This window comes from Lycorma delicatula, chromosome 3 (assembly GCF_047948215.1).
Source record: "Lycorma delicatula isolate Av1 chromosome 3, ASM4794821v1, whole genome shotgun sequence".
NCBI classification, from domain to species: domain Eukaryota; kingdom Metazoa; phylum Arthropoda; class Insecta; order Hemiptera; family Fulgoridae; genus Lycorma; species Lycorma delicatula.
In genome coordinates, this window is record NC_134457.1 from 85,175,222 (window position 1) to 85,189,559 (window position 14,338).

Consider the following 14,338-nt stretch of genomic DNA (forward strand, 5'->3'; position numbering starts at 1 on the left):
GCATGTACGTGTGTACTGAGCTTAATATAAAAATGGGGTTTATGTTATCCAGTCAAAAGTTATTAAACTTCAAACACACAACACACATACACATGTAAGTATGAACATTATCCCCTTTGGGGAGGGGGGGGTGTCTATAGGTCATGAAACGTTGAGAAATGCAAAAAACCTATACCCCATTTTGTGACTGATTACCATACCTTCCTTCTTACAGCATAACTATAGAGCTATGATTCCAGGAAATTAAAAATATGAGATACAGAACACAATAAAAAATAAAAAATTGAATTAAAATGTAAGTTTCTACATGTAAACAATTTACATGATAAAGTAAGCATTTCTAAACTCACTATAAATAAATAATCTTGCAGCATTGCACATGATGCTATGTATATACTCTATAAACTAAAGTTAATTAAAAAGAGTAAGAAAGATCATAAAAAGGCAAAATACCATAATTTTAAAACATAACAAATATTTAAAATACAAAAAAAGGTTAAAAATAAATAACCTAAATCCATACATCACATAATTCTGAAAAAGCATGAAATTGGATTAAAATAGAATTAAAATTAAACAGGGGCAACAATTAAAATAAGGCATTCACTCAGATTTTTAAGAGATCTGATAAAGTAGATGCTCATCGTTAAGGATTAAAGAAAAAATCTGACCCTAGTGATAAAAGAGTTAAATGATTGAAAATCTGTTTTATTAAGTTAAAACACATTGTCAATTCATGTAACACTTTCACAGATTATATATGTTTTTATAAACTGGGAACTCCCTCCTGTGCTCATCTATTATTTTTTCACAGATTTACAAAATCAATTAAAGAGTTAACATGTTATAATTGATGATAAAATTGTTTTTTACATCCCATATCCCGTATTGCATAAACATTGTGATAAAATCTATATACACTGTTCAGTTGGGAGAATTTCCTATTGGTTAATGTCATGTGTGACACACCACAGATGTATAGTGTAAACAATCAGTATATTATTTCACTAAAAAAAAAAAAAAATTTTTTTTAGAAAACAACACTTATCTCACAACATTATTTTGTTGTTTTCATTACTTAAGATGTATCATAAATCTTATATTTGGTATATACAGTTATACCTTTCTTAATAGAGTAATATTTCAAATATAATAGGTTATTTATGACGTGAAAAAGTAAAAGTATTAAAAAAAAATTTAATCCTATAAATAATATTAAACAAATTGGAAATTTTTAATGTTAATAACTGGACCGATTTATCTGCAAAATAAGTACAGTAAAAGTAGACAAAATTCAAACTGCAAGCTTAAAATAAAAAGTTGATCCTATTTTGTTCAGTACATATGAAATAATTATAATAATTAGCAAGAAAAGAAAAGTAAACTACATTTGATTTAAATACAACACATCATCCCTATTTTATATTATATATCTTAGAGTAGATAATATTTATAATTAATTAATTTCATAATTATGTTATTTGTTATTATTAAATATAAAGTATTGTTTTAATACAATACAAAGTATTGTTATGTAAAGTATTGTATTATTATACTTATTGTAATCTTCTGCTTTTTATTTTATAATAATATTATTTGTTTTTTAGTGTAAAGAAAAGATGAGGCCAGTAAAGAAAGCACTAAAAGCTTTGGACAATCCAGATCACACTCAGAGTGAACAGGAACAGGTGAACCATACAAGACAGTGCCTTGTACAAATTGGTGATCAAATTGATAAGTGCTTAAAAGAATATAAGGATGCTGAAATAATAAAGGAATGGAGAACGTAAGTGATCATAATTATCTGTTTGTAATTTTATTAGTACCTTAGTGTTTTAAAAAAAAGTAGTTTTTTTGACAACCTTAAAGTTGTCTTTTTAACCAAGAACTCAAGGAACCTGAGAAATTCCTTGCTTGATCAAGAAATCTTTGTTATAGATCAATGAATGGAAGAGTGCATTACCATGATGCAATTATCCAATTGCAGGATTCCACAGGTCTGGTTTCTTGCACTTATCTGCATCATGACAACACAACTTCCAAATAGTACTGTTTGCTGACAGTTTGCAAACAAAAGTTACAGCAAAATTTCCATTAATTATTAATCTGCATGTATTGTTAATTGTTTGGGTTTTGACTTTGGAACTACCAGAATGCTTATCACTCAACTGATACTCGACCATTTTGAAAACTGTTACACCACTGTTTAATTTGTCTAACCTTGTAGCTTCATTCGAAAATCCATCATACTTAATTTTATGAATTGTTTAATTTAGGCATCACCAAGCTTTTGGTGGAAATTGATGTAGTTACATTGTTCAACGCATTCTGTCATTATGCAAGAAATGAAAATCTGACAAACACCTGTACAGTAAGACGTAGTGGCTGCTGAACAACAAATTATGACCTCTCTGAGGTTAAAAAGAACATTGTGCATACTAGGTACTAGTGCTGTATATAAATTTGAATACGAGATCATGGATGCCAGTGTTTTTTGGTGGTAGGGTTTTAATTAACCACACATCTCAGAAATGGTTGACTTGAGACTGTACAAGACTACACTTCACTTAAACTCATACATATCATCCTCATTAATCCTCTGAAATAATACCTGATGGTGATTCCCGAAAGCTAGTGCTGTGCTATACTGAATCTTACTGCTCAGTCAATTGTTGTGGTTAAAATGGTTAAATAATTTCTGAACTGTCTCATACTTTTAAATATCTATTTTTTACATTACTGCTTATTAGATAATAATCATATAATTGACACTGTAAACATCTCCATGTTAATTGGAAAAGCCGGGCCGAATGGTTGATCGTAGATAGTTTTGTTACATATGTCGCTGAAGGGGTTGTGACTTTTCTTCTTTGTATTTGGTTTGTTATCTTGTTTTGTTATTTGTTAAACTATTGCTGTTTTTGTTTCTGTTTGATTATAGATTTGTGTGTTTTTCATTAGTGTGTTTTATGTTACATTATTTATTTTTATTGTTATGTTTTTTAAATGTTTGGGTAGGTAGGGTTCAGTTTCTTTCTTTCTTTCTTAGAAAGTATTCAGTTTTCTTTTAGACTTGGCTAGATGTGTTTTGTTTGGAGTTTGTTAGTTAGTAAGATATCGATGGGAATGTCAGTTGTGGCATTTGCATCGGTGAAATCCTGGCTGAAGCTTGACTGAAAGATGTCATTGCCAAGATACTAAAGATGACCTCTGGTAAAGCCTATAAGGGGTAGGTATGATGGTGGTGGTGTGGCAACCAAAACAGTCACATGGAGGATGCCTTCCCTATGGGGTCAGGATGTTAGCAATTTCTCAAAACCTCTCTACCTTATCACTTGCTTTACTTCGTCTAAGGATATGATTCTTTTATAATTATTTTAACATTCAAATTTGTTATTTCTTTTACATAAATTTATTTTTCAGCAATAATACAATGTAAGTAATGAAAACATTTAAATATTTTCCAGACCATTGTACTTACATTAGATGTATTTTAATATTATACTAACAGTAAATGAATTAGTAAACGAGGTGTATAATTTATTTGTTATTGAAAACTAGTACACTAAACACTTGCCTTCACCCTTTTTAAAATATAAATTTAATAATATAATTTACTAATTATATAATTTATCTGAAAACTATTCCTTCTGTTTATCTGTTCTTACATATGTACATATTTAAGAAAGATTTATTAAGGTGGCTTTAAGAATTGTATTCTTAGGCTTTAAGAATATTTATATATTTCATAATTGCTTGAAATTATTAAATTTAAAATGTACTTTTTTCTTCCTTCTCCCGCCCAATCCTGACACAATACATCGTAAGGCTTGAACAGAGATTAAAAGGGAAGAGTATGAATGTAGTTGAGAATCTCTTTATTTTTTGTAAAATGATAAAAAATAATACAATAAATTTGTTCAGATACAATTTTATTTACTTATAGAAAGTATAGTTTTATCTAAAGTACTTGATAACATGAAATCATATATGATTATTGAAGTTTCCTTTTTTTCAGGAACTTATGGTATTTTGTATCGAAGTTCACAGAGTATGATGCAAAAAAACTGTACAAGTTATATAAACATGCTGTAAAGAAAACAAAACCATCAAAAGATGATGAAAAGGTATTGCTGCTTATGTAATTTTTAATTTTTTTTTTATCTATAGTTATATTGTATATTATCTATATTATCTATAGTTATAACTTAAAATTATATTGAACAGTTTAGTTGCAGTTGTGTTTGGCTATTTAGGGGATATAAAATTAACCTGTTGACAGTTGGCCTTTTTTACCATGGTTAAAAGTTCTAGATTTTTCTACAATTTTGAATTATGAATTTTCTGTCAACTGTTTTATTACCATTAATTTTTAATTTAGATTATAGATTATGACTGGTTTCTTAATATATGTAACACATGCATTCCAGTAACTTTTATAATATAAAAGTTTTAATGTTAAATTTTATAAGTTGGTTAGATAGTAAAAACACTCAAAAATTGTTTACAAAAATATAAAAATCAAAAAATTATTATATTTCATTTCAACTGTTCAAAACAATCATCAGTAAGTACAGCGGAATTGTCAAAAGTACTTGTATAAAAATAAAAAAAAATAAGTGACATTTAAAAGAAAAATGTACAAGAACAAGCAATTATGAAAAATATGTTTGCTTTGCAAATGTCAATTCACAAATTATTAATGGTTTTTTCATTCATAATGTATTAAAAAAATGCTGTTAATCTAAATAAATTTTTGGGAGAATGCAATTAAGACTGTTATAATTGTTTGTACTTAATGTAATTAAAAAATTACATTTCCCTGCGGTAAAAAATATTCCAACCATAAATTTATATTATACAAACATAAAAAGAAAGCTAAAGCTTGTATGTAATACAAAACAAAGTTCTAAACGTTGTATTTTTTATTCAGATAAATCTTAATTTCTATAACCATATTAACATTCTTTTGCACTTTAAATACTCTGTTTTTGTTCTGGAATTAATTTTTTTATACCTGGTAAAACAGTATTTGGATGGTCATCATAAGTGGAGATGTTTATTAAGAAAATTTGATGTATTAGCATTTTATTGTACGATTCCTCTTAGCCCATTAAACTGTGACTGCAAAAAACTAATAAAATAAAACATTCAAGTTTCTGATATAAAAATAATATTTGCAAAACAATTTTGTTTTAATTTTGGTGTTTTATTTCTTTGTATATTTATATATTTAAACACATGTACGTCATTTTCTCTGTATAGATGCTTATGTGAAAATGAGTTAGATGTTTACAATTTTTACCCGAAAGTATTTTTTTGTTTTTATTTTTTTTTTTTTTTTGTTTTGTCGTGCAATATATGTTATCACAATCCGTAATAAACCAACAACCTGATTAGAGTTGCACTACAGCAAGTAATTTAATGGTTTTTAAAGAGATTTTTATTGTGTTTTCTCCCTCAACAAATTTCTGTGAGATTAATTACTTTCCATGAGAGAAATGTATAATTTTTCCCCTTATAGAACCACATCTGCCTTCACGCTTGTATAACTATTGCTTGCTATTTTATGAAACTTTAAGCATATTATGTAATGGGTGCCCAAGTTTACCAGATAAGTACTTCAGGCATATGTTGGGCTTTTAGTATGACTATTTGATTGGAAAAATGTTTATAATTGCTCTGTCTTGCCTCATTGACGTTTTTCATGGCCGACCAGATCGTGGAAGATCAACGACAGTTTCTTGATCACGATATTTTTTAACAACTTGCTGTACACAAATTTTTGATATTTTTAATTGTTCAGCAGTGTCTCTGTATGTTTAATTTGCTTTCCAGAGACTGATTAGTTGCCATTTTACTTCTACACTAACACTTTTCTTACCCATTGTTAATAAAAAAACTTTTCACCAACCTAACCTCAAAGAAACAAATGCTAATTCATCACCATTTTGGTGGGAAACAGCTGATAATAGTGCCAAATAATGTACATTTTTGAACATTACTCTCTTAAAAACAAAAATTTCATGAAAATTTTAAAATCACCTAAGTCCTTTTAACTCAAAAAATAATTTTTTTAGAATTTTTCTTATTACTCTTTTGAAAACTCTAAAACACAGCTTTAAAATGATATCATACTCATTAGCCTAGTTTACATGTTTTACGAGAAATAGTAATTTCTTTATTAAAAAAAACAGGCTAATTTTAGTTCGTTTAAAATATTTAAATGACTCCATAAAATTTGAAGCATCTCACGTAAAAGCTTGCGGTTTTCACTAAAAAATGTATTTTTTAAAGCTGTTTCTCACAAACATATAAGATTTGTATGTAGTTCATTAGTTTAAAGACAAACTGACATAAACAGTTTTTCTAAGGTATCCTTAAACTTATGAAAGATATATCTATAAAAGTATATAAGATATATCTTATAAAAGAAAGATATATCTTATAAGTATATCTATAAAAGCTTTTTGTTTTTTACTTTCTTTTTTCCCTAAGAAATCAGCTTTTTCCTGCTTTTAAAAGGAAACATTATAGTGAACTTTTTTTTTAAGTGCATAATTGTTTTTAAAACCTTGCAACAATGTTAAATTACAATCTGTGCATTTGAATTAATTAAATTCATTAAGTTATCATGTTAAATGTTTTATTTAATCTTCTTTTTTTTTTCAAGAGTTCACAAAAAGAAAGCAAAGATGGTAATGAACATAGGAAAAGGCGTACTGAAGATGAAAAATCAGGTGATAGTCAGCATTCACCATCAAAGAAGCCATACCTCAGCTCTCAGCAAAAGTATTTCTAATATTTTATTACATATTATTACCTAGGTTTAATCGATGAAATTATGTTGTTTTTTGCTTTTGACTTCTTTTTTATGAATTTAATTAATTTTTTTATAATCATGTTCATAAAACCTGTTTTTCCCATTCTCCATGCTTTTTCTACATTCCTCTGTTCCTGATAATATTATCATTATATTTATGTATGATTGCTGTATCTTTATTTAAATCACAGTTAGCTTTTCAGAAAAAAATTAAATTACTGGTTTAAATAATTGTTTTTAATCAGGATTATTTTTATTTTTTTCATTGGGAGGGGTTTTAATAGCAGAAATCAATATTACTATTAACTCTACCAATAACATGAAAAAAATCATTTTGTTTAGAATTCCTCAATTCTTATTACCCAATTCAGTTTAGTGATAGAGCTAAATGCCTTGTAATTTTTACATTATCAATTTGTTAAAAATTTTATATTGTTTTAGGCTTATTGCTTACAGAATGAATTCTGCCACAGAAAATATCTTTCTATAGAATCTTTTTTTTTTCCACAGATATTGCCTTTCATTGTAACAATATACAGAGTTAGTATAAAACAAGAATAAATATAAAAAATTTTGTTTTATTTTACAGAGAAAATGTAGAAACTCGCGTTTGCATAGGTCTGCCCATGCAAATTTAAATTTTATGAAAATGAAAATATATCACATTAACTGCAGTAATAATCTATTTCTAAACAGAGCAAAAGTAAGTACAATGATTGAAATGTTACAATAACAAACTCTACAGAACATTAAAAACATAAAAATACAGCTGCTACAAAACATTAGTAATGATTCTGGTGCTGTCTTTCCTTAGCATATTATATATAGAGAGATGAATAACATCATTTTTTTCCCATTTAAATTATATTTCTGGACATTTTTTTAAAGACAGCATTTTTTTCTTATCAGTTACAATACATGCATATTAAATTATCTTATTTGTATATTTAATGAGCTTGTTTATATAATTGTTCCAGCTTAGTTGAACTCTGTAAAACTGAATTAAGTCACCAGGACTATATATGAGGTGTGTTGAAAAGAAAGACCAAATTTTTGTAAAAGTACTCCAACACTAAGTGTTTTGCAATAAGTGGCAACTTTCAGAAACACAACATTGAATCATCATTCTACCATTGTTAGTTTTCCAAGTTACAAAAGTTTGAGTAACATGTTCACAAACCTTTAATTGAATTTTTTTTTAATGAAAATGAAATGCTATATTGGCAGATCACACTGCTACGAATGGTGTAATTGTTCTAAAGGAGACAGTACATTGACTGCTGAAGATCCCCGACTTGTATGACCTTTCACATCAACAATAATAATGATAATATCACTCAAGTTTGTGAAGATTGCTGCTTAACTTTTAGACTAATTAAGAAGTGGGCATCAGTGTAGGATCATGCCACATAATTTTAATGAAAAACATAACATGCATTGCATCCCTGCAATGATCCCTGACCAATGATCAGAATGACAATTGTGTTAACATTGGTGTTAACCCTCTTGACCATGTCAATGCCGATGAAAAAACATTTTGAAAACCATAGCAAAAGATGAGACTTCAGTTCTCAGCTAAGATGTGGAACCCTAGAAGCAATAGTTGTAGGGTTGGAGGAAAGGATCCCTCATCAAAAAAAGCCTGCCTGAGTCTGTCAAACATGAAGTTGATGGTAGATTTTTTTTGACTGGAAGTTTTTCACCATAAACAAAGAGTTCTACATGGAATTTTTACGGATCTTTTACCCAGAAAGAGTTGGGATGTTCACCATGACAACACACCAGTTCTGTGTCTCTTCTTATCCCCCCCATTATTATATGTGCAAAACACAAGACAATTATAGTGCCTCCCTATCCTACTCATCAGACTTAGCCCCAATGGACTGTTTTTTTCCACATTGAAATAGTCATGGATAAACATAGTTTTCAAACCATAATCAAGATTGAAGAAAATAATATGCAATGGCTGCACACCATACTCTAAAACCCATTCCAGGAAATGTTCCAGATATGGAAAATACATTGGGAGTGGTAAATTGCCAACAATGGGAACTACTTGAAAATGACAAGGCTGTATAATGTTGTAAAATACATTAATAAAATTTTTATTACACAAGTTCAGTCTTCTTTTTTCTTTTTTTAACACACCTCGTACACTAACCAGAAACACTTCTGGATAAGTAACCCGAATGCCCCTACAATATAAATTAAATTGATTTTTTTTTCTACTCAAGATGGTGATTACTCTTTAGTTTAAGTATTTTATTCCTGCACAGTACATCACTGTAAGTACATTTCCTGTCTTTATCTTTCTTGAAGTTCTCCTTCACTTCCTTTGTTTCCATTTTGGTTCTGTATCCTTATTACCTCTTACTTATAAAAACAAACTGTTTTTTTTTTCTTTTAATTAAAAGTAAGAAAAGGTTAATTTTTAACAGTTTTATATCTGATTGTAGGGCTCTAACTGTCATAAAGTTATATTCAAAAAAAATTCAGTTGAGTACGTTAAGCAATACTGTGTGTGAAAACAATAGTCACTATTTTAAAAACTTTTTTTTTCATTTTTACCTCCCTGATTATGAACTTATAAATTTTCACAGAAAAAACTTAATACTCAAAATGGATTTTTTATTCAAGTATATTTTTGGTTCTGTAATTGTTCAAAAACAGCAATGATTCATTGCGTTTTTAAATATTCAATGTTTAAATGATGCATGGTCACACTAAGATTTCTTTTTCACCTACCTTTTCAATGTAAGCAGTTTTATGATGTTTTAGTTTATTTTTAATACTTCATAAACAAATTCTACAATATATTGTTGATTATATAATGCAGAAGAAAGATAAAATTTTTCATAACATGGACCCTAAAAGTACTTCCTATTTTTATTTATTTTTATGAATTTTTCAGGAGTTCTGAAAAAGAGGAAAGAAAGGGAAGTGAAAGCAAAGATAGAATGAAAGATAAAGACAGGAATAGAGTATCTCATGAGAGAAACAGGTCGGACAGTGGTGGAAGTGGTAGTGCAAGCAACGTATCAAGACAAGGCAGTCAGGGAGTAGGGCCAGGATACAGAGGTCCTGGTGGTGATAATAACAATCGTAACAACATTAACAATCCACATAACAATGTTAGACCACCGGCAGATGCTGGAGGTGACCGCTGGTCTGGCAACAGGTGATTAATAAAAGTTTTTTTTCCATTAATTATGGACCTATTATTTTTATAATTATCTTTGTAAGGTCATTTATTATCAAAAATTGACTTCATTAAAACAAATTTAAATATATAACATCATTTACATTATGTTATTTTCAAAATATTCCCAAAAATTTCATACGTAGATAAATTCCGTAATGAACAATCTAATAATCTTTGTCTATCTTTGCTCAAAAGAATTTAAGCAATTTTGTTTTGTATGTTTAAGTTACTATATCATTTAAAAATATTAATTGTAATTGTGTTTATTTACAGAAAATTATTGATACAAATGACGTGCCTGAATACTGTTGACTAATATATAACAATTATTGAAACTGATAATAGAAATAGCAGGAAACGTTTACATTTATTATAAAATTTCTTCCCCAGGCAATACTAATTATTAAAAGTCCATCATAAAAAACTTGATACACAGAAATAATATCAAGAGGTAGTTAGTTGAGATGAAGGGTGGAAAGTTTTTTTTTTTTTTTTTGAGGGATTTTAATATTATTTATGCATAATAAAATAAAAGTAAATTAGTTAAATACTCCAATTGTGTTCAATTAAAAATATTTAATTAACATAATAGTTCATTTTTTTCAACATTTCTTTATTCATTGCCTTTCTTCAGAAAAATTGCTCATAGTAACATTTCTTCTGCTGAATGGAGAAACTATATAAAGCATATTCTCCCATAGAAAAGTTTGCATTAATTTGTTATTTTACAAATTTATCATTTCTAAAGGATCAGAGTTGCCAAAGGCATCTGTCAGAATTGGTTTCTTTTAAAGTAAAGTTTTTCAGTATGCAGCCATTTATCCCTAGTGAAGAGCTTGAAAGTATTGCTTGCAGTTTTAGATGTTGCATGCATTTCAAATAGGAAACAACTCCACTCCTTAATTTTCATTGTAAAACTAATGTGCGAGTTTGAAATGTCTAAGCCATTTTCATGTGGGAGTTATATCTCACTTCAGGTCACTGCCTACAGCCATTAAGTAGTATGTAATTTATTTCACAAACAGTAATATAACTCCATCTTTTCAAAAATATAGCACCACCTGATTTTGGGCCTTATATCCTAATATAATAGTGCATAAGTTATAGTAAAATATGACAATTTTAAGAGGAAGTCATGTGAATTTACTTTTAATTTTATTTCTTTGATATGCTGAAAAGTAAAAATGTTTTTTGTCAGTGGAGACCTATAAAATTTGTTAGAATGGAACGTATCTGATTTTGGATAATTTCAAGAAATTATTCTTTTTTTTTCTTCAAATCGAATATAATTTTTTTTTTCAGGTTTGCAGGAAATAGTGATCATAAAAGAGATAGAGATCGTTATGACCAGTATTCTAATAGAATGCAAGGTCAAGGATACAGAGGAGACAGAGATAGAAACCATCGTGGTGGTTCAAATAAACGGAGGTATGTAGTATCATTTTCTCTGTTCTTTACTATCACCATTGGATTTGAATGGCTGGACTGATTCTGTTTAAAAAGCTATATATATTTTTATGGAATTACTTTTAATTTTTTTCAAATTTTGAAAAAAAAATTCATTCAATAGTCTTCAGTAGTACTAGTACAGAATAAGCATTTCAAAAGTAGGCTGTCATTCAGTGTATTCATTTTTTTCTTATTTACCTTGCATATTTGGCTGACTTTAGACTTGGACACTTATTTTTTTCTAAATTATACATAAAAATAATTTTTTTTTTTGTGAAATGATATTGATGTTGATATCCAAAGATAATAACAATTTTAAAGGTTTGTTGATTGCTTAGTATTTGAGTATGTATTTAAGTTTTAAGATCAAGTTATTTTTCAGTGTGCCAAAAATTTCAATTTACCTAATTAGTATTATTTAGGAAGGACGTTTAATAATTAACAAAACAAATTGATGTAGAGAAAAAATGATTTATTCAATGATAATGAAACTTACACTACTTTCAACATAATCTCCAGCATAATTTAGACACTTGTCCTATTGGTCTGTAAGCTTTCTGATTCCCATAGCGAAATCTTTACCACACATAGAAGTCTTTACCTTGCTGTTTGAACCATTTCAAACCACTGCTTTTTTTACTTCTTTGTTGTGTAAAAAATTTGAACAAATTAAAATCAGACGGGGAGGTCTGTCCTGTAAGAAGGATGTGGCAACAGCTCCCAATCCAACTTCTCAACTGGTTCTCCTATTCTCTGAGTGATGTGGGGGTGCGCATTGTCATGCAAGAGAATCACACTTTTTGAGAGAGCGCTCTGATGTTTTCACCTTTAGCAGGTCTCACTTTCTGTTGGAGTGTGTTAGAATAATACTCACTGTTCACAGTACATTGTTCTAGATCAGGCCTGGCCAACACATGGCTCACCACCACCATGTTAAATTGTGCAGCCCACTAAGCGATTTTACTCTTTATTGAAACGTTTGTTTCTCGTATGTATACTAAAAATATGAAATAGATTCAAATTTACATGTGTCATTTTTATAATGCACAAGTGCGTCTACAAACTCCTGTTTTATATTTCATTTCCACGAACACCATATGTTACTGAAAGAATCTGTTTCGTTAGGCAACCATCAGTAATTTGAATGCAGGGGCAATAAAGAACCAATCCACACATTTTTGCTCTTGGTAATGTAGGAGAGTAGAACAATGACAGTGGGCAGTGGGTTATCCATGAGGAACCGATGCATTGTTATTTTGCGAGCTGAACGAGAGAGGTGTACAACAGGAATGCAAACGAAGAGCACATGCATCACCCGCACAATTCATTTTAACTGTAATTTTAATTCTAATAATAAACAAATATATATATATATATATATATATATATATATATATATATATATACATTATGTTGTAGTAATTGACAATGTAAAAAATATTGCTCCCTGTGAATAAAAGTGACATCTAATGAAATCAGATTTTTTTCAAAAGAAATTCTGAAATTTATTGAAGTGAATGTATTGTAAAAATTAATGCAAGTAAAATTAAAAATTAGTAAGAATTTAATAAAATGTTAAGTTGATAAATTTTCAAGTGTCAAGTGATCACTATTTGCATAAATTTAAAAAGGTTATTGGTATTTTTACATAATATTAAACATTAGAAAATAAGAATCCTAAATAGACTTAAAAAAGTAAATTTTGTTGCTCTGCGTTAATGTACCAATATTCTCTAACTAACACTTATTTGCAATTTTTTTTTTAACATTTTCGAATGAATTCAAAGAAAAGAAAAGTTGTTGACGAAACAGAAAATTTAATGATCTTCGGAAAAAGATTATTTTTTCACAATGCAGAACTAAAAATTAATTTTTTTTATTTGTAGAGACAGTCGCTGTGTTTAAGGAACATAACGTTAAAAGGTATCATGAGACAAAATGAATATGTAAATTTCATATGATGTAAAAAGTTGACTGCGCTTAAATCACATCTGAAATCTCAGCAGGCAATGTTTGATTCATCATTACAACAACCATCTACCATTGTCAAAGCAAGTTATTCAGTTGCTGTGTTGATTGCAAAGAAAATGAAACCATTTTCAGATTGTGAACATGAAGGACTGTTTGGAAGCAGTTGCCCAATAAAAGTGAATTATTTTCAAGTATTAGTCTCTCACGTCAAACTATATGTCGTTGCATTGATGACATTTCAGCTGAAATAGTTGTAACTTTGCGAAATAAAATTTACCAATTCAAAGTATACTCATATTCTGTGGCATTTGATGAAAGTACAGACAGGTATATCTCAGACACATCTCAACTTCTGCTATTTATTCGCGGTGTGAATGATTCATTCAAGTGACAGAAGAAATGATAAATCTTTTAAATTTAAAAGATACAAGTAGAGGAGAAAATGTTTTCAGGCGATTGAAAAATGTTAACCAAAAATAGCTTAAATTTTGAGGCTCTTTCCAGATTAAAAAACAGATAAAGCACCTGCTTTGGTAGGTAAAAATAAAGGAACTGTAAAATTACTTATGGATAAGCTAGATTGCAGAGGCATTAAAACCAATGATATTTTTATTATTCACTGTTTGATACATTAACAAAATTTACATGGTCGAGTATTATCCATGAATCACATTGTGAACGTAGTTAGAAAGATAGTAAATTACATTTGTTCACATGCTCTTCAGCATCAGCAATTCAAAGAATTCCTTAGCTAATTATCTTCTAAATATAATATTGTATATTAATTTACAGAATGAAATAGATATTTGTATGAACAAGAAACAAGAATCTAGCCTTCCAGAATTAATTGATGATTGGTTGTTAGATGTATTTTTTTAGTGGATAAGGACTTG

General features: G+C 28.6%; 1 protein-coding gene across 2 annotated transcripts in view; it reads left to right on the plus strand.

The window, feature by feature from the left end:
* Positions 1-14,338, plus strand: part of Chd1 (chromodomain-helicase-DNA-binding protein 1) — a 122,905-nt gene that overhangs the window by 102,894 nt on the left and 5,673 nt on the right. For both annotated transcript variants that reach the window (XM_075360112.1, XM_075360113.1), the window contains exons 24-28: positions 1,608-1,786; positions 4,019-4,127; positions 6,674-6,792; positions 9,735-10,001; positions 11,328-11,453. In XM_075360112.1, coding sequence (XP_075216227.1) covers positions 1,608-1,786; positions 4,019-4,127; positions 6,674-6,792; positions 9,735-10,001; positions 11,328-11,453 — 800 coding nt within the window. The remainder of the gene's footprint in view (positions 1-1,607; positions 1,787-4,018; positions 4,128-6,673; positions 6,793-9,734; positions 10,002-11,327; positions 11,454-14,338) is intronic.